Raw genomic sequence first — 18,591 nt, forward strand, 5'->3', positions numbered from 1 at the left:
GCTTGGCGGTGTTGACTAGGCACGTGGTGCTCTAGGCGCGTGGTGGTGTTCACTCTAGGCGCATGGCAGTGTTCACTCAAGACGCGTGGCGGTGTTCACTCTGGGCACGTGGCGGTGTTCACTCTGGGCGTGTGGCGGTGTTCACGCTGGACGCATGGCGGTGTTTACTCGGGACGCGTGGCAGTGTACACTCTAGACGCATGGTGTTGTTCACTAGGCACGTGGTGCTCTAGGCGCTTGGCGATGGTCACTCTGGACACGTGGTGGTGTTCACTCTAGGCGCGTGGCGGTGTTCGTTAGGCACGTGGTGCTCTAGGCGCGTGGTGGTGTTCACTCTAGGCGCATGGCAGTGTTCACTCAAGACGCGTGGCGGAGTTCACTCTGGACGCGTGGCGGTGTTCACTCTGGACGCGTGGCGGTGTTCACTCTGGACGCGTGGCGGTGTTCACTCTGGACGCGTGGCGGTGTTCACTCTGGACGCGTGGCGGTGTTCACTCTGGACGCGTGGCGGTGTTCACTCTGGACGCGTGGCGGTGTTTACTCTAGACGCGTGGCGGTGTTCACTCTGGGCGCGTGGCGGTGTTCACTCTGGACGCGTGGCGGTGTTCACTCTGGACGCGTGGCGGTGTTTACTCTAGACGCGTGGCGGTGTTCACTCTGGGCGCGTGGCGGTGTTCACTCTGGGCGCTTGGCGGTGTTCACTCTGGACGCGTGGCGGTGTTCAATCTAGGCGCGTGGCGGTGTTCACTCTAGGTGCGTGGCGGTGTTCACTAGGCACGTGGTGCTCTAGGCGCGTGGTGGTGTTCACTCTAGGCGCATGGCAGTGTTCACTCAAGACGCGTGGCGGTGTTCACTCTGGGCGCGTGGCGGTGTTCACTCTGGGCATGTGGCGGTGTTCACGCTGGACGCGTGGCGGTGTTCACTCTGGACGCGTGGCGGTGTTCACTCTGGACGCGTGGCGGTGTTCACTCTGGGCACGTGGCGGTGTTCACTCTGGGCGTGTGGCGGTGTTCACGCTGGACGCGTGGCGGTGTTTACTCGGGACGCGTGGCAGTGTACACTCTAGACGCATGGTGTTGTTCACTAGGCATGTGGTGCTCTAGGCGCTTGGTGGTGTTCACTCTAGGCGCTTGGCGGTGTTGACTAGGCACGTGGTGCTCTAGGCGCGTGGCGGTGTTCACTCCAGATGCGTGGCGGTGTTCACTCTAGACGCGTGGCGGTTGTCACTAGGCACGTGGTGCTCTAGGCGCGTGATGGTGTTCACTCTAGACGCGTGGCGGTGTTCACTAGGCACGTGGTGCTCTAGGCGCGTGGCGGTGTTCACTCTAGATGCGTGGCGGTGTTCACTCTAGGCGCGTGGCGGTGTTCACTCTAGGTGCGTGGCGGTGTTCACTTTAGACACGTGGTGTTCACTTTAGGCGCGTGGTGGTGTTCACTCTAGGCGCATGGCAGTGTTCACTCAAGACACGTGGCGGTGTTCACTCTGGACGCGTGGTGGTGTTTACTCGGGACGCGTGGCGGTGTTCACTCTAGACGCATGGTGTTGTTCACTAGGCACGTGGTGCTCTAGGCGCTTGGCGGTGGTCACTCTGGACACGTGGTGGTGTTCACTCTAGGCGCGTGGCGGTGTTCACTCTAGGCGCGTGGCGGTGTTCGCTAGGCACGTGGTGCTCTAGGCGCGTGGTGGTGTTCACTCTAGGCGCATGGCAGTGTTCACTCAAGACGCGTGGCGGAGTTCACTCTGGACGCGTGGCGGTGTTCACTCTGGACGCGTGGTGGTGTTCACTCTGGACGCGTGGCGGTGTTCACTCTGGACGCGTGGCGGTGTTTACTCTAGACGCGTGGCGGTGTTCACTCTGGGCGCTTGGCGGTGTTCACTCTGGACGCGTGGCGGTGTTCACTCTAGGCGCGTGGCGGTGTTCACTCTAGGTGCGTGGCGGTGTTCACTAGGCACGTGGTGCTCTAGGCGCGTGGTGGTGTTCACTCTAGGCGCATGGCAGTGTTCACTCAAGACGCGTGGCGGTGTTCACTCTGGGCGCGTGGCGGTGTTCACTCTGGGCGTGTGGCGGTGTTCACGCTGGACGCGTGGCGGTGTTCACTCTGGACGCGTGGCGGTGTTCACTCTGGACGCGTGGCGGTGTTCACTCTGGGCACGTGGCGGTGTTCACTCTGGGCGTGTGGCGGTGTTCACGCTGGACGCGTGGCGGTGTTCACTCTGGACGCATGGCAGTGTTTACTCGGGACGCGTGGCAGTGTTCACTCTAGACGCATGGTGTTGTTCACTAGGCATGTGGTGCTCTAGGCGCTTGGCGGTGTTCACTCTGGACGCGTGGCGGTGTTCACTCTAGGCGCGTGGCGGTGTTCACTCTAGGCGCGTGGCGGTGTTCACTAGGCACGTGGTGCTCTAGGCGCGTGGTGGTGTTCACTCTAGGCGCTTGGCGGTGTTGACTAGGCACGTGGTGCTCTAGGCGCGTGGCGGTGTTCACTCCAGATGCGTGGCGGTGTTCACTCTAGACGCGTGGCGGTGTTCACTAGGCACGTGGTGCTCTAGGCGCGTGATGGTGTTCACTCTAGACGCGTGGCGGTGTTCACTAGGCATGTGGTGCTCTAGGCGCGTGGCGGTGTTCACTCTAGATGCGTGGCGGTGTTCACTCTAGGCGCGTGGCGGTGTTCACTCTAGGTGCGTGGCGGTGTTCACTCTAGACACGTGGTGTTCACTTTAGGCGCGTGGTGGTGTTCACTCTAGGCGCATGGCAGTGTTCACTCAAGACACGTGGCGGTGTTCACTCTGGGCGTGTGGCGGTATTCACTCTGGGCGTGTGGCGGTGTTCACGCTGGACGCGTGGCGGTGTTCACTCTGGACGCGTGGCGGTGTTCACTCTGGACGCGTGGCGGTGTTCACTCTGGGCGCGTGGCGGTGTTCACTCTGGGCGTGTGGCGGTGTTCACGCTGGACGCGTGGCGGTGTTCACTAGGCACATGGTGCTCTAGGCGCTTGGCGGTGTTCACTCTGGACGCGTGGCGGTGTTCACTCTAGGCGCGTGGCGGTGTTCACTCTAGGCACGTGGCGGTGTTCACTAGGCACGTGGTGCTCTAGGCGCGTGGTGGTGTTCACTCTAGGCGCTTGGCGGTGTTGACTAGGCACGTGGTGCTCTAGGCGCGTGGCGGTGTTCACTCCAGATGCGTGGCGGTGTTCACTCTAGACGCGTGGCGGTGTTCACTAGGCACGTGGTGCTCTAGGCGCGTGATGGTGTTCACTCTAGACGCGTGGCGGTGTTCACTAGGCACGTGGTGCTCTAGGCGCGTGGCGGTGTTCACTCTAGATGCGTGGCGGTGTTCACTCTGGACGCGTGGCGGTGTTCACTCTGGACGCGTGGCGGTGTTCACTCTGGGCGTGTGGCGGTGTTCACGCTGGACGCGTGGCGGTGTTCACTCTGGCGCGTGGCGGTGTTTACTCGGGACGCGTGGCGGTGTTCACTCTAGACGCATGGTGTTGTTCACTAGGCACGTGGTGCTCTAGGCGCTTGGCGGTGTTCACTCTGGATGCGTGGCGGTGTTCACTCTAGGCGCGTGGCGGTGTTCACTCTAGATGCGTGGCGGTGTTCACTCTGGGCGCGTGGCGGTGTTCACTCTGGGCGTGTGGCGGTGTTCACGCTGGACGCGTGGCAGTGTTCACTCTGGACGCGTGGCGGTGTTTACTCAGGACGCGTGGCGGTGTTCACTCTAGACGCATGGTGTTGTTCACTAGGCACGTGGTGCTCTAGGCGCTTGGCGGTGTTCACTCTGGACGCGTGGCGGTGTTCACTCTAGGCGCGTGGCAGTGTTCACTCTAGGCGCGTGGCGGTGTTCACTAGGCAAGTGGTGCTCTAGGCGCGTGGTGGTGTTCACTCTAGGCGCATGGCAGTGTTCACTCAAGACGCGTGGCGGAGTTCACTCTGGACGCGTGACGGTATGCACTCTGGACGGGTGGCGGTGTTCACTCTGGACGCGTGGCGGTGTTTACTCGGGACGCGTGGCGGTGTTCACTCTAGACGCATGGTGTTGTTCACTAGGCACGTGGTGCTCTAGGCGCTTGGCGGTGTTCACTCTGGACGCGTGGCGGTGTTCACCCTAGTCGCGTGGCGGTGTTCACTCTAGGCGCGTGGCGGTGTTCACTAGGCACGTGGTGCTCTAGGCGCGTGGTGGTGTTCACTCTAGGCGCTTGGCGGTGTTGACTAGGCACGTGGTGCTCTAGGCGCGTGGCGGTGTTCACTCCAGACGCGTGGCGGTGTTCACTAGGCACATGGTGCTCTAGGCGCGTGATGGTGTGTTCACTCTAGACGCGTGGCGGTGTTCACTAGGCACGTGGTGCTCTAGGCGCGTGGCGGTGTTCACTCTAGATGCGTGGCGGTGTTCACTCTGGACGCATGGCGGTGTTCACTCTAGGCGCGTGGCAGTGTTCACTCTAGACACGTGGTGTTCACTTCAGGCGCGTGGCAGTGTTCACTCTAGACGCGTGGCGGTGGTCACTCTGGACGCATGGCGGTGTTCACTCTGGACGCGTGGCGGTGTTCACTCTGGACGCGTGGCGGTGTTTACACTGGACGCGTGGCGGTGTTCACTCTAGACGCGTGGCGGTGTTCACTCTGGGCTTGTGGCGGTGTTCACTCTGGGCGTGTGGCGGTGTTCACTCTGGACGCGTGGTGGTGTTTACTCGGGACGCGTGGCGGTGTTCACTCTAGACGCATGGTGTTGTTCACTAGGCACGTGGTGCTCTAGGCGCTTGGCGGTGGTCACTCTGGACACGTGGTGGTGTTCACTCTAGGCGAGTGGCGGTGTTCACTCTAGGCGCGTGGCGGTGTTCACGCTGGACGCATGGCGGTGTTTACTCGGGACGCGTGGCAGTGTACACTCTAGACGCATGGTGTTGTTCACTAGGCACGTGGTGCTCTAGGCGCTTGGCGATGGTCACTCTGGACACGTGGTGGTGTTCACTCTAGGCGCGTGGCGGTGTTCACTCTAGGCGCGTGGCGGTGTTCGTTAGGCACGTGGTGCTCTAGGCGCGTGGTGGTGTTCACTCTAGGCGCATGGCAGTGTTCACTCAAGACGCGTGGCAGAGTTCACTCTGGACGCGTGGCGGTGTTCACTCTGGACGCGTGGCGGTGTTCACTCTGGACGCGTGGCGGTGTTCACTCTGGACGCGTGGCGGTGTTCACTCTGGACGCGTGGCGGTGTTCACTCTGGACGCGTGGCGGTGTTTACTCTAGACGCGTGGCGGTGTTCACTCTGGGCGCGTGGCGGTGTTCACTCTGGACGCGTGGCGGTGTTCACTCTGGACGCGTGGCGGTGTTTACTCTAGACGCGTGGCGGTGTTCACTCTGGGCGCGTGGCGGTGTTCACTCTGGGCGCTTGGCGGTGTTCACTCTGGACGCGTGGCGGTGTTCAATCTAGGCGCGTGGCGGTGTTCACTCTAGGTGCGTGGCGGTGTTCACTAGGCACGTGGTGCTCTAGGCGCGTGGTGGTGTTCACTCTAGGCGCATGGCAGTGTTCACTCAAGACGCGTGGCGGTGTTCACTCTGGGCGCGTGGCGGTGTTCACTCTGGGCATGTGGCGGTGTTCACGCTGGACGCGTGGCGGTGTTCACTCTGGACGCGTGGCGGTGTTCACTCTGGACGCGTGGCGGTGTTCACTCTGGGCACGTGGCGGTGTTCACTCTGGGCGTGTGGCGGTGTTCACGCTGGACGCGTGGCGGTGTTTACTCGGGACGCGTGGCAGTGTACACTCTAGACGCATGGTGTTGTTCACTAGGCATGTGGTGCTCTAGGCGCTTGGTGGTGTTCACTCTAGGCGCTTGGCGGTGTTGACTAGGCACGTGGTGCTCTAGGCGCGTGGCGGTGTTCACTCCAGATGCGTGGCGGTGTTCACTCTAGACGCGTGGCGGTTGTCACTAGGCACGTGGTGCTCTAGGCGCGTGATGGTGTTCACTCTAGACGCGTGGCGGTGTTCACTAGGCACGTGGTGCTCTAGGCGCGTGGCGGTGTTCACTCTAGATGCGTGGCGGTGTTCACTCTAGGCGCGTGGCGGTGTTCACTCTAGGTGCGTGGCGGTGTTCACTTTAGACACGTGGTGTTCACTTTAGGCGCGTGGTGGTGTTCACTCTAGGCGCATGGCAGTGTTCACTCAAGACACGTGGCGGTGTTCACTCTGGACGCGTGGTGGTGTTTACTCGGGACGCGTGGCGGTGTTCACTCTAGACGCATGGTGTTGTTCACTAGGCACGTGGTGCTCTAGGCGCTTGGCGGTGGTCACTCTGGACACGTGGTGGTGTTCACTCTAGGCGCGTGGCGGTGTTCACTCTAGGCGCGTGGCGGTGTTCGCTAGGCACGTGGTGCTCTAGGCGCGTGGTGGTGTTCACTCTAGGCGCATGGCAGTGTTCACTCAAGACGCGTGGCGGAGTTCACTCTGGACGCGTGGCGGTGTTCACTCTGGACGCGTGGTGGTGTTCACTCTGGACGCGTGGCGGTGTTCACTCTGGACGCGTGGCGGTGTTTACTCTAGACGCGTGGCGGTGTTCACTCTGGGCACTTGGCGGTGTTCACTCTGGACGCGTGGCGGTGTTCACTCTAGGCGCGTGGCGGTGTTCACTCTAGGTGCGTGGCGGTGTTCACTAGGCACGTGGTGCTCTAGGCGCGTGGTGGTGTTCACTCTAGGCGCATGGCAGTGTTCACTCAAGACGCGTGGCGGTGTTCACTCTGGGCGCGTGGCGGTGTTCACTCTGGGCGTGTGGCGGTGTTCACGCTGGACGCGTGGCGGTGTTCACTCTGGACGCGTGGCGGTGTTCACTCTGGACGCGTGGCGGTGTTCACTCTGGGCACGTGGCGGTGTTCACTCTGGGCGTGTGGCGGTGTTCACGCTGGACGCGTGGCGGTGTTCACTCTGGACGCATGGCAGTGTTTACTCGGGACGCGTGGCAGTGTTCACTCTAGACGCATGGTGTTGTTCACTAGGCATGTGGTGCTCTAGGCGCTTGGCGGTGTTCACTCTGGACGCGTGGCGGTGTTCACTCTAGGCGCGTGGCGGTGTTCACTCTAGGCGCGTGGCGGTGTTCACTAGGCACGTGGTGCTCTAGGCGCGTGGTGGTGTTCACTCTAGGCGCTTGGCGGTGTTGACTAGGCACGTGGTGCTCTAGGCGCGTGGCGGTGTTCACTCCAGATGCGTGGCGGTGTTCACTCTAGACGCGTGGCGGTGTTCACTAGGCACGTGGTGCTCTAGGCGCGTGATGGTGTTCACTCTAGACGCGTGGCGGTGTTCACTAGGCATGTGGTGCTCTAGGCGCGTGGCGGTGTTCACTCTAGATGCGTGGCGGTGTTCACTCTAGGCGCGTGGCGGTGTTCACTCTAGGTGCGTGGCGGTGTTCACTCTAGACACGTGGTGTTCACTTTAGGCGCGTGGTGGTGTTCACTCTAGGCGCATGGCAGTGTTCACTCAAGACACGTGGCGGTGTTCACTCTGGGCGTGTGGCGGTATTCACTCTGGGCGTGTGGCGGTGTTCACGCTGGACGCGTGGCGGTGTTCACTCTGGACGCGTGGCGGTGTTCACTCTGGACGCGTGGCGGTGTTCACTCTGGGCGCGTGGCGGTGTTCACTCTGGGCGTGTGGCGGTGTTCACGCTGGACGCGTGGCGGTGTTCACTAGGCACGTGGTGCTCTAGGCGCTTGGCGGTGTTCACTCTGGACGCGTGGCGGTGTTCACTCTAGGCGCGTGGCGGTGTTCACTCTAGGCACGTGGCGGTGTTCACTAGGCACGTGGTGCTCTAGGCGCGTGGTGGTGTTCACTCTAGGCGCTTGGCGGTGTTGACTAGGCACGTGGTGCTCTAGGCGCGTGGCGGTGTTCACTCCAGATGCGTGGCGGTGTTCACTCTAGACGCGTGGCGGTGTTCACTAGGCACGTGGTGCTCTAGGCGCGTGATGGTGTTCACTCTAGACGCGTGGCGGTGTTCACTAGGCACGTGGTGCTCTAGGCGCGTGGCGGTGTTCACTCTAGATGCGTGGCGGTGTTCACTCTGGACGCGTGGCGGTGTTCACTCTGGACGCGTGGCGGTGTTCACTCTGGGCGTGTGGCGGTGTTCACGCTGGACGCGTGGCGGTGTTCACTCTGGCGCATGGCGGTGTTTACTCGGGACGCGTGGCGGTGTTCACTCTAGACGCATGGTGTTGTTCACTAGGCACGTGGTGCTCTAGGCGCTTGGCGGTGTTCACTCTGGATGCGTGGCGGTGTTCACTCTAGGCGCGTGGCGGTGTTCACTCTAGATGCGTGGCGGTGTTCACTCTGGGCGCGTGGCGGTGTTCACTCTGGGCGTGTGGCGGTGTTCACGCTGGACGCGTGGCAGTGTTCACTCTGGACGCGTGGCGGTGTTTACTCAGGACGCGTGGCGGTGTTCACTCTAGACGCATGGTGTTGTTCACTAGGCACGTGGTGCTCTAGGCGCTTGGCGGTGTTCACTCTGGACGCGTGGCGGTGTTCACTCTAGGCGCGTGGCAGTGTTCACTCTAGGCGCGTGGCGGTGTTCACTAGGCAAGTGGTGCTCTAGGCGCGTGGTGGTGTTCACTCTAGGCGCATGGCAGTGTTCACTCAAGACGCGTGGCGGAGTTCACTCTGGACGCGTGACGGTATGCACTCTGGACGGGTGGCGGTGTTCACTCTGGACGCGTGGCGGTGTTTACTCGGGACGCGTGGCGGTGTTCACTCTAGACGCATGGTGTTGTTCACTAGGCACGTGGTGCTCTAGGCGCTTGGCGGTGTTCACTCTGGACGCGTGGCGGTGTTCACCCTAGTCGCGTGGCGGTGTTCACTCTAGGCGCGTGGCGGTGTTCACTAGGCACGTGGTGCTCTAGGCGCGTGGTGGTGTTCACTCTAGGCGCTTGGCGGTGTTGACTAGGCACGTGGTGCTCTAGGCGCGTGGCGGTGTTCACTCCAGACGCGTGGCGGTGTTCACTAGGCACATGGTGCTCTAGGCGCGTGATGGTGTGTTCACTCTAGACGCGTGGCGGTGTTCACTAGGCACGTGGTGCTCTAGGCGCGTGGCGGTGTTCACTCTAGATGCGTGGCGGTGTTCACTCTGGACGCATGGCGGTGTTCACTCTAGGCGCGTGGCAGTGTTCACTCTAGACACGTGGTGTTCACTTCAGGCGCGTGGCAGTGTTCACTCTAGACGCGTGGCGGTGGTCACTCTGGACGCATGGCGGTGTTCACTCTGGACGCGTGGCGGTGTTCACTCTGGACGCGTGGCGGTGTTTACACTGGACGCGTGGCGGTGTTCACTCTAGACGCGTGGCGGTGTTCACTCTGGGCTTGTGGCGGTGTTCACTCTGGGCGTGTGGCGGTGTTCACTCTGGACGCGTGGTGGTGTTTACTCGGGACGCGTGGCGGTGTTCACTCTAGACGCATGGTGTTGTTCACTAGGCACGTGGTGCTCTAGGCGCTTGGCGGTGGTCACTCTGGACACGTGGTGGTGTTCACTCTAGGCGAGTGGCGGTGTTCACTCTAGGCGCGTGGCGGTGTTCGCTAGGCACGTGGTGCTCTAGGCGCGTGGCGGTGTTCACTCCAGACGCGTGGCGGTGTTCACTAGGCACATGGTGCTCTAGGCGCGTGATGGTGTGTTCACTCTAGACGCGTGGCGGTGTTCATTAGGCACGTGGTGCTCTAGGCGCGTGGCGGTGTTCACTCTAGATGCGTGGCGGTGTTCACTCTGGACGCATGGCGGTGTTCACTCTAGGCGCGTGGCAGTGTTCACTCTAGACACGTGGTGTTCACTTCAGGCGCGTGGCAGTGTTCACTCTGGATGCGTGGCGGTGTTTACACTGGACGCATGGCGGTGTTCACTCTGGACGCGTGGCGGTGTTCACTCTGGATGCGTGGCGGTGTTTACACTGGACGCGTGGCGGTGTTCACTCTAGACGCGTGGCGGTGTTCACTCTGGGCGCGTGGCGGTGTTCACTCTGGGCGTGTGGCGGTGTTCACTCTGGACGCATGGTGTTGTTCACTAGGCACGTGGTGCTCTAGGCGCTTGGCGGTGGTCACTCTGGACACGTGGTGGTGTTCACTCTAGGCGAGTGGCGGTGTTCACTCTAGGCGCGTGGCGGTGTTCGCTAGGCACGTGGTGCTCTAGGCGCGTGGTGGTGTTCACTCTAGGCGCATGGCAGTGTTCACTCAAGACGCGTGGCGGAGTTCACTCTGGACGCGTGGCGGTGTTCACTCTGGACGCGTGGCGGTGTTCACTCTGGACGCGTGGCGGTGTTCACTCTGGACGCGTGGCGGTGTTCACTCTGGACGCGTGGCGGTGTTCACTCTGGACGCGTGGCGGTGTTTACTCTAGACGCGTGGTGGTGTTCACTCTGGGCGCGTGGCGGTGTTCACTCTGGGCGCTTGGCGGTGTTCACTCTGGACGCGTGGCGGTGTTCACTCTAGGCGCGTGGCGGTGTTCACTCTAGGTGCGTGGCGGTGTTCACTAGGCACGTGGTGCTCTAGGCGCGTGGTGGTGTTCACTCTAGGCGCATGGCAGTGTTCACTCAAGACGCGTGGCGGTGTTCACTCTGGGCGCGTGGCGGTGTTCACTCTGGGCGTGTGGCGGTGTTCACGCTGGACGCGTGGCGGTGTTCACTCTGGACGCGTGGCGGTGTTCACTGGACGCGTGGCGGTGTTCACTCTGGGCGCGTGGCGGTGTTCACTCTGGGCGTGTGGCGGTGTTCACGCTGGACGCGTGGCGGTGTTCACTCTGGACGCATGGCGGTGTTTACTCGGGACGCGTGGCAGTGTTCACTCTAGACGCATGGTGTTGTTCACTAGGCATGTGGTGCTCTAGGCGCTTGGCGGTGTTCACTCTGGACGCGTGGCGGTGTTCACTCTAGGCGCGTGGCGGTGTTCACTCTAGGCGCGTGGCGGTGTTCACTAGGCACGTGGTGCTCTAGGCGCGTGGCGGTGTTCACTCCAGATGCGTGGCGGTGTTCACTCTAGACGCGTGGCGGTGTTCACTAGGCACGTGGTGCTCTAGGCGCGTGATGGTGTTCACTCTAGACGCGTGGCGGTGTTCACTCTAGATGCGTGGCGGTGTTCACTCTAGGCGCGTGGCGGTGTTCACTCTAGGTGCGTGGCGGTGTTCACTCTAGACACGTGGTGTTCACTTTAGGCGCGTGGTGGTGTTCACTCTAGGCGCATGGCAGTGTTCACTCAAGACACGTGGCGGTGTTCACTCTGGGCGCGTGGCGGTATTCACTCTGGGCGTGTGGCGGTGTTCACGCTGGACGCGTGGCGGTGTTCACTCTGGACGCGTGGCGGTGTTCACTCTGGACGCGTGGTGGTGTTCACTCTGGGCGCGTGGCGGTGTTCACTCTGGGCGTGTGGCGGTGTTCACGCTGGACGCGTGGCGGTGTTCACTAGGCACGTGGTGCTCTAGGCGCTTGGCGGTGTTCACTCTGGACGCGTGGCGGTGTTCACTCTAGGCGCGTGGCGGTGTTCACTCTAGGCGCGTGGCGGTGTTCACTAGGCACGTGGTGCTCTAGGCGCGTGGTGGTGTTCACTCTAGGCGCTTGGCGGTGTTGACTAGGCACGTGGTGCTCTAGGCGCGTGGCGGTGTTCACTCCAGATGCGTGGTGGTGTTCACTCTAGACGCGTGGCGGTGTTCACTAGGCACGTGGTGCTCTAGGCGCGTGATGGTGTTCACTCTAGACGTGTGGCGGTGTTCACTAGGCACGTGGTGCTCTAGGCGCGTGGCGGTGTTCACTCTAGATGCGTGGCGGTGTTCACTCTGGACGAGTGGCGGTGTTCACTCTGGACGCGTGGCGGTGTTCACTCTGGGCGCGTGGCGGTGTTCACTCTGGGCGTTTGGCGGTGTGCACGCTGGACGCGTGGCGGTGTTCACTCTGGACGCATGGCGTTGTTTACTCGGGACGCGTGGCGGTGTTCACTCTAGGCGCGTGGCGGTGTTCACTCTAGGCGTGTGGCGGTGTTCACTAGGCACGTGGTGCTCTAGGCGCGTGGTGGTGTTCACTCTAGGCGCTTGGCGGTGTTGACTAGGCACGTGGTGCTCTAGGCGCGTGGCGGTGTTCACTCCAGATACCTGGCGGTGTTCACTCTAGACGCGTGGCGGTGTTCACTAGGCATGTGGTGCTCTAGGCGCGTGATGGTGTTCACTCTAGACGCGTGGCGGTGTTCACTAGGCACGTGGTGCTCTAGGCGCATGGCGGTGTTCACTCTAGATGCATGGCGGTGTTCACTCTGGACGTGTGGCGGTGTTCACTCTAGGCGCGTGGCGGTGTTCACTCTAGACGCGTGGCGGTGGTCACTCTGGACGCGTGGCGGTGTTCACTCTGGACGCGTGGCGGTGTTCACTCTGGACGCGTGGCGGTGTTCACTCTAGACGCGTGGCGGTGTTCACTCTGGGCACGTGGCGGTGTTCACTCTGGGCGTGTGGCGGTGTTCACGCTGGACGCGTGGCGGTGTTCACTCTGGACGCGTGGCGGTGTTTACTCGGGACGCGTGGCGGTTTTCACTCTAGACGCATGGTGTTGTTCACTAGGCACGTGGTGCTCTAGGCGCTTGGCGGTATTCACTCTGGACGCGTGGCGGTGTTCACCCTAGGCGCGTGGCGGTGTTCACTCTAGGCGCGTGGCGGTGTTCACTAGGCACGTGGTGCTCTAGGCGCGTGGTGGTGTTCACTCTAGGCGCTTGGCGGTGTTGACTAGGCACATGGTGCTCTAGGCGCGTGGCGGTGTTCACTCTAGACGCGTGGCGGTGTTCACTAGGCACGTGGTGCTCTAGGCGCGTGGCGGTGTTCACTCTAGACGCATGGCGTGTTCACTATAGACGCGTGGCGGTGTTCACTCTAGACACGTGGCGGTGTTCACTCTCGGCGCGTGGTGGTGTTCACTAAGCACGTGGTGCTCTAGGTGCTTGGCGGTGTTCACTCTAGGCGCTTGGTGGTGTTCACTCTAGGCACGTGGTGTTGTTCACTTGGCACGTGGTGGTGTTCTAGGCGCGTGGTGGTGTTCACTCTAGGCGCGTGGTGGTGTTCACTCTAGGCGCGTGGTGGTGATCACTCTAGACGCGTGGTGGTGTTCACTCTAAGCTGTGGTGGTGTTCACTCTGGACGCGTGGAGGTGCTCACTCTGGACGCGTGGCGGTGTTCACTCTGGACGCGTGGCGGTGTTCACTCTGGACGCGTGGCGGTGTTCACTCTAGACGCTTGGCGGTGTTCACTCTGGACGCGTGGAGGTGTTCACTCTGGACACGTGGCAGTGTTCACTCTGGACGCGTGGAGGTGCGGGATCCGGAGGGAAATCCACGCGACCACGGGGAGAGAGAGAGACACGCAAACTCGGCTGTGTTGATTATTTTTTCAATGAATTACTTGGTGGAGTGAGGAAGCATTAATACTGAGCAGGTGAAGGTGGCCAGGCGTGTGTCTGGTCACACCACCACCTGTCAACCATGCCAGTGTGTGACAGTGGCGGAGCCAGTAGGGGTGGGGTGAACACGTGCCCCCTAACGATCCGATCGAAATCCCTCATTTCAAATCGGATCATTGGGGTTTATTAGTAACTTGCTTCACTACCCGGCTTCGCCCGGGACTTGGATTCTTGTCTAGGATTAATTTCATATTCCCTTATATTTCATTGAAAAACCCTGGAAAAAAATGTATGCTTGCAAGAAAGTAAAAAGCCGAAACAAATCACTTAAAATCGGATGTTTTCACTCAAGGAAATTCAACCTTAACCCACTTCTGTGTAAGGTCGATTTTGGCCACTCGGGAATGGAATGACATTGCGAGCTGAAAAAAGTAGCGTTCACTTCGAAATTCCAGACAGCATAACCTTTGAAAATGTATTGACGCCAGAGCTCAGCGTTGGAGAGTTTTTGCTGCTTCACGCAAACAAACATGTATTTACTGCTTTATATTTAGGATAGCCGTTATACCCTTTCTTCGCACGGATATGTAATGAAACTCCGAGAAGCCAATGGCTTCATTGGCCAGAAGCGAAGCACCACCTAGAATCTCCCGCCAAGCTGTTAACAGCTCTATAAGTACGGCAAGCGAAGAGCCATATGGTTGGGGTAAGCATTGCTGAGCGCTTAACTCGGGTGTGTTGTAGGTTGATGCCACACACTTCATGGTAATTTCCCCCACCCCCTCAAAATACAAGTCTATTTTCATACTTTTTTCATTGTGTACAGTATGGAACCTAAGCACATGCCACATTTCAAGTGTGTAGCATGTTGGGAAGTATGCTAAACATTTCGAACTGACACATGTATCCACACATTTCCATTTTTTACATATATAAATCGGCATTTTACGACCCCCACTGCTACAGAAATTTGTGCAGTTGCTTATACAGTACACGACTTCCCTGAAGGTAAACACCTTCAGCGAGCGTGATGCCGATCACGCTTTGAATAAAAATCATAGGACAAGTTTTTACTTAGTAACAACTCCTTACTAACAACTCCTCACTTACTAACAACTCCTATCATTTTTCATTGCTGAAGGGGTTTCCCCCCTACCTGAAAATCCTGGCTCCGCCTCTGAGTGTGTGACAGTGTCAAGTTAAGTTTGTATTTGCAGTAAAGTCTATTAACTCTATTGAGCACAGAGGTTATATCAAAACGGTAGTTTATTTTTGTTTTCCTCTGGAACTCTTTGTAAGAATGGAGTCGGGATGTTATCACAGCACACGTGCAGCTGAAGTCGGAACTGTTCATACCAGCATTCAAGGACATCTGTGCCTGGCTTCACACCTCTAAGTTGCGATTGAACATGAATTTATGCATTTCTGCATAACACAAATAGTATTATTTTCAACACCCTTTGCTATGTCAGCTGAATTTAGCTTTCATAAATATTCCTTTTGAAGCCAGACAGCTGAAATTGTGTGCTCGTAGTTTTTGGGTTAACATTCATTTTGAAGATACTAGGGCTTCCAGGCATGTTTGTGACCATTTGCCCTCTCATTGTATGCCATAACAGCCCGTGTGATGAATGTGGGATACTTTTTCACTATATCATGAATATATCAATAAGTATAGACGTGTAAGTCAAGTGTGACTGGGGAAATATGCATTCCTCTGTGCCTCGATACTGTTGCTTCCTCTGCAGAATTGGTCTGATGGAGCAAAGGCACACAGCACGGCTCGGTACGACAATGCAACAATGCGACCGGTGTGCATACAGCACGGATCGTACTGGAAATTTGACCTTGCACCAGAGAACTCACACAGGAGAGAAACCCTTCAAGTGCAGGGTGTGTGGGAAGGCGTTTGCACAGTCATCTTCTCTTGTAGCACACCAGAGAACACACACGGGAGAGAAACCCTTCAAGTGCAGTGTGTGTGGGAAGGTGTATGCACAGTCATCTAATCTTGTAAAACACCAGAGAACACACGCGGGAGAGAAACCCTTCAAGTGCAGTGTGTGTGGGAAGGCATTTGCACAGTCATCTGCTCTTGTAATACACCAGAGAACACACACGGGAGAGAAACCCTTCAAGTGCAGTGTGTGTGCGAAGGCGTTTGCACTTTCATCAACTCTTGTAGTACACCAGAGAACACACACGGGAGAGAAACGCTGCAGGTGCAACGTGTGTGGGAAGGCATTTTCACATCCATCTGCTCTTAAAAAACACCAGAGAACACACACAGCAGATAACCCCTTCAAGTGCACTCTGTGCGGGAAGGCGTTTTCAGATTCATATAATCTTGTAACACACCAGAGAACTCACACGGGAGAGAAAGCCTTCAAGTGCAGTGTTTGTGGGAAAGCGTTTGCTCATTCATCTACTCTAGTAGCACACCAGAGAACACACACGGGAGAGAAACCCTTTAAGTGCAGTGTGTGTGGGAAGGCGTTTGCACAGTCATCTCCTCTTGTAGCACACCAGAGAACACACACGGGAGAGAAACCCTTCAAGTGCAGTGTGTGTGGGAAGGCGTTTGCACAGTTATCTACTCTTGTAGCACACCAGAGAACACACACGGGAGAGAACCCCTTCAGGTGCACTCCGTGTGGGATGGCGTTTTCACAGTCACCACATCTTCAAAGACACCAGAGAACACGTAAGCATCAGAAGATCCACAAGGAGTGGAGTCTGAAATCAGCTTGTGAAAGTCAAAGTGCCACAATGAGCCCATCTCTCACGAAACAAGAACCGGAAGAAAATCCCAGCTTGGACACTTTTAAAGGTATCGAGGTGAAATATGAAGAGGTGAAGGTGAAATGTGAAGAAGTGATGGTGAAGAGCGAAGAAGTGAAGGTGAAATGTAATGACGATTCAACTCCAAAATCGGACCTTCACATCGATGGTGGCAACATGAAGCAGGAGGAGAATTCTGAGGCAGAGCGAGGCAGCTCCCAGCAGTTTGTGGAAGTGGAGGTGTGGGTGGACTTCCTCCGAGACAATACAAAGTCAAATGGAGACCCGGTTGATGTGTAGCCTGAGACGATGTCGCTCCAATAGATGAACCTTTGTCACAGGCCTTTAATGAAAAGAATGTGAACTTGAACATTCAACCTAGGTGCAACCTGCAGAGTAAGAGCGGCCAGTCTTTGTGGACCTGTGGGTTGGGTAGATCTCTAACCAGGAGCGAGAGCCAATAAGTTCCCAAGCATTCACTATGTTATCAATTGCATTTACATGGTGCTTGCTTAATCACCTGGGACATTCGGAGTTTTGCATCGTATCTCATCTCAAACACTCGAAGAGCATCCCCAAGTAGCAGCTGCCCTTGTGTGGCACAAGGTGGTGGCCCTGCACCGGCCTGCATGTGGACAAGAGCCTGTCAGTAGGGGGCGATGGTTGATGTGGCATCTCAGTTGTGTAGTTTGTAGGTACTGTAATGCTTAGAATTTGCAAAATTTTTACCCAGACGCCAGCATGCAATGGCCTACTCGTTTTGAATGGCGCAATAGTATGTTGTACACACTGTTAAGCAGATGGTGGTATTTTTTACACGCTTTTATAAACTCACTCTGTTGTCGTATCCTCAAATCTTGTAACTCAATTTTTACCCACTTCCCAATGTTTTATCGACTGCAAACTTGGTATATATATGTATGTCATACTGACGACAATACTATATAATATTTTTTCATGTTACGTTTCGGATTGGGTCTAATTACACGCTTTTTGTCCATGCTCAACTCACATTGGCTGTAAATCACCACGGTCCCTTACGTTATGGCAAGCTTCGGGGCCACTTCCTGGAGTCGTGGAGTTTTGCCATTACTCGTACGGTACATTTCATTAAAGCGTATTTTACAATGTTACTTATTGTGTTGTTAATGGCGTGGCGGAGACACGCGGCCCGCGGGGCGGAGCCAAGCGTGGCTCTCCGAGGGGCGGGGCTTGTGGATGGAGGGGAGGGGCGATTGGGGGAGGGAGCACGGGGGGAGGGGCAGCTCGGAGTTGGCCGGGGGGAGGTGCGGGGAGACGCAGGGAGGGAGTCATGGGATGACAGCTCTGCTGTGCTGGGTGGTGCTGTGTTGGCTGCTATACTGGGTGGTGCTGTGTTGGGTGTTGTGCTGGGTGGTGCTGTGTTAAGTGCTGTGCTGGGTGGTGCTGTGTTCAGTGCTGTGCTGGGTGGTGCTGTGTTGAGTGTTGTACTGGGTGGTGCTGTGTTGAGTGTTGTACTGGGTGGTGCTGTGTTGGGTGTTGTGCTGTGTTAAGTGTTGTACTTGGTGGTGCTGTGTTAAGTGTTGCACTGGGTGGTGCTGTGTTAAGTGCTATACTGGGTGGTGCTGTGTTGGCTGCTATACTGGGTGGTGCTGTGTTGGGTGTTGCACTGTGTGGTGCTGTGTTGAGTGTTGTACTGGGTGGTGCTGTGTTGAGTGTTGTACTGGGTGGTGCTGTGTTGGGTGTTGCACTGTGTGGTGCTGTGTTGAGTGTTGTACTGGGTGGTGCTGTGTTGGGTGTTGCACTGTGTGGTGTTGTGTTAAGTGTTGTACTGGGTGGTGCTGTGTTGAGTGTTGTACTGGGTGGTGCTGTGTTGGGTGTTGCACTGTGTGGTGCTGTGTTGAGTGTTGTACTGGGTGGTGCTGTGTTGGGTGTTGCACTGTGTGGTGTTATGTTAAGTGTTGTGCTGGGTGGTGTTGTGTTGAGTGTTGTACTGGGTGGTGCTGTGTTAAGTGCTGTGCTGGATGGTGCTGTGTTAAGTGCTGTGCTGGGTGGTGCTGTGTTGGGTGTTGCACTGGGTGGTGCTGTGTTGGGTGTTGTACTGGGTGGTGTTGTGTTAAGTGTTGTACTGGGTGGTGCTGTTCTGGGTGGTGCTGTGTTAAGTGCTGTGCTGGGTGGTGTTGTGTTGGGTGTTGCTGTGTGCTGTACTGGGTGATGCTAGGTGACTTCCTGAAAAGTGCTATTACCTATTGTATCTAACCCCTAAAATGATGTCTTTGATGACGAATATTGAATGATGACGAGGATGGTGCTTCTGTTTTCTTTAGTTTTGACGACAGTCGTGGTGGTGTTGATGGTGGTGATGCCGTGCCGGCCTTCATAGGTACTACTCGCTAACAGCACTTGCTCCTACAGTCTGTTAAGGCTATAGCGGAGATCTTTGTCTTTGA

General features: G+C 57.7%; 1 protein-coding gene across 1 annotated transcript in view; it reads left to right on the top strand.

The window, feature by feature from the left end:
- Positions 1-17,295, top strand: part of LOC144737668 (uncharacterized) — a 44,857-nt gene extending 27,562 nt beyond the window's left edge. The window contains exon 3 of the mRNA XM_078620479.1: positions 15,130-17,295. Within this exon, the coding sequence (XP_078476605.1) occupies positions 15,140-16,462 (1,323 nt within the window). The 5' untranslated portion in view covers positions 15,130-15,139 and the 3' untranslated portion in view covers positions 16,463-17,295. The remainder of the gene's footprint in view (positions 1-15,129) is intronic.
- The last annotated feature ends 1,296 nt before the right edge of the window (positions 17,296-18,591 follow it).

Source organism: Lampetra planeri, chromosome 72, assembly GCF_965212315.1.
Source record: "Lampetra planeri chromosome 72, kcLamPlan1.2.h2, whole genome shotgun sequence".
NCBI lineage: Eukaryota > Metazoa > Chordata > Hyperoartia > Petromyzontiformes > Petromyzontidae > Lampetra > Lampetra planeri.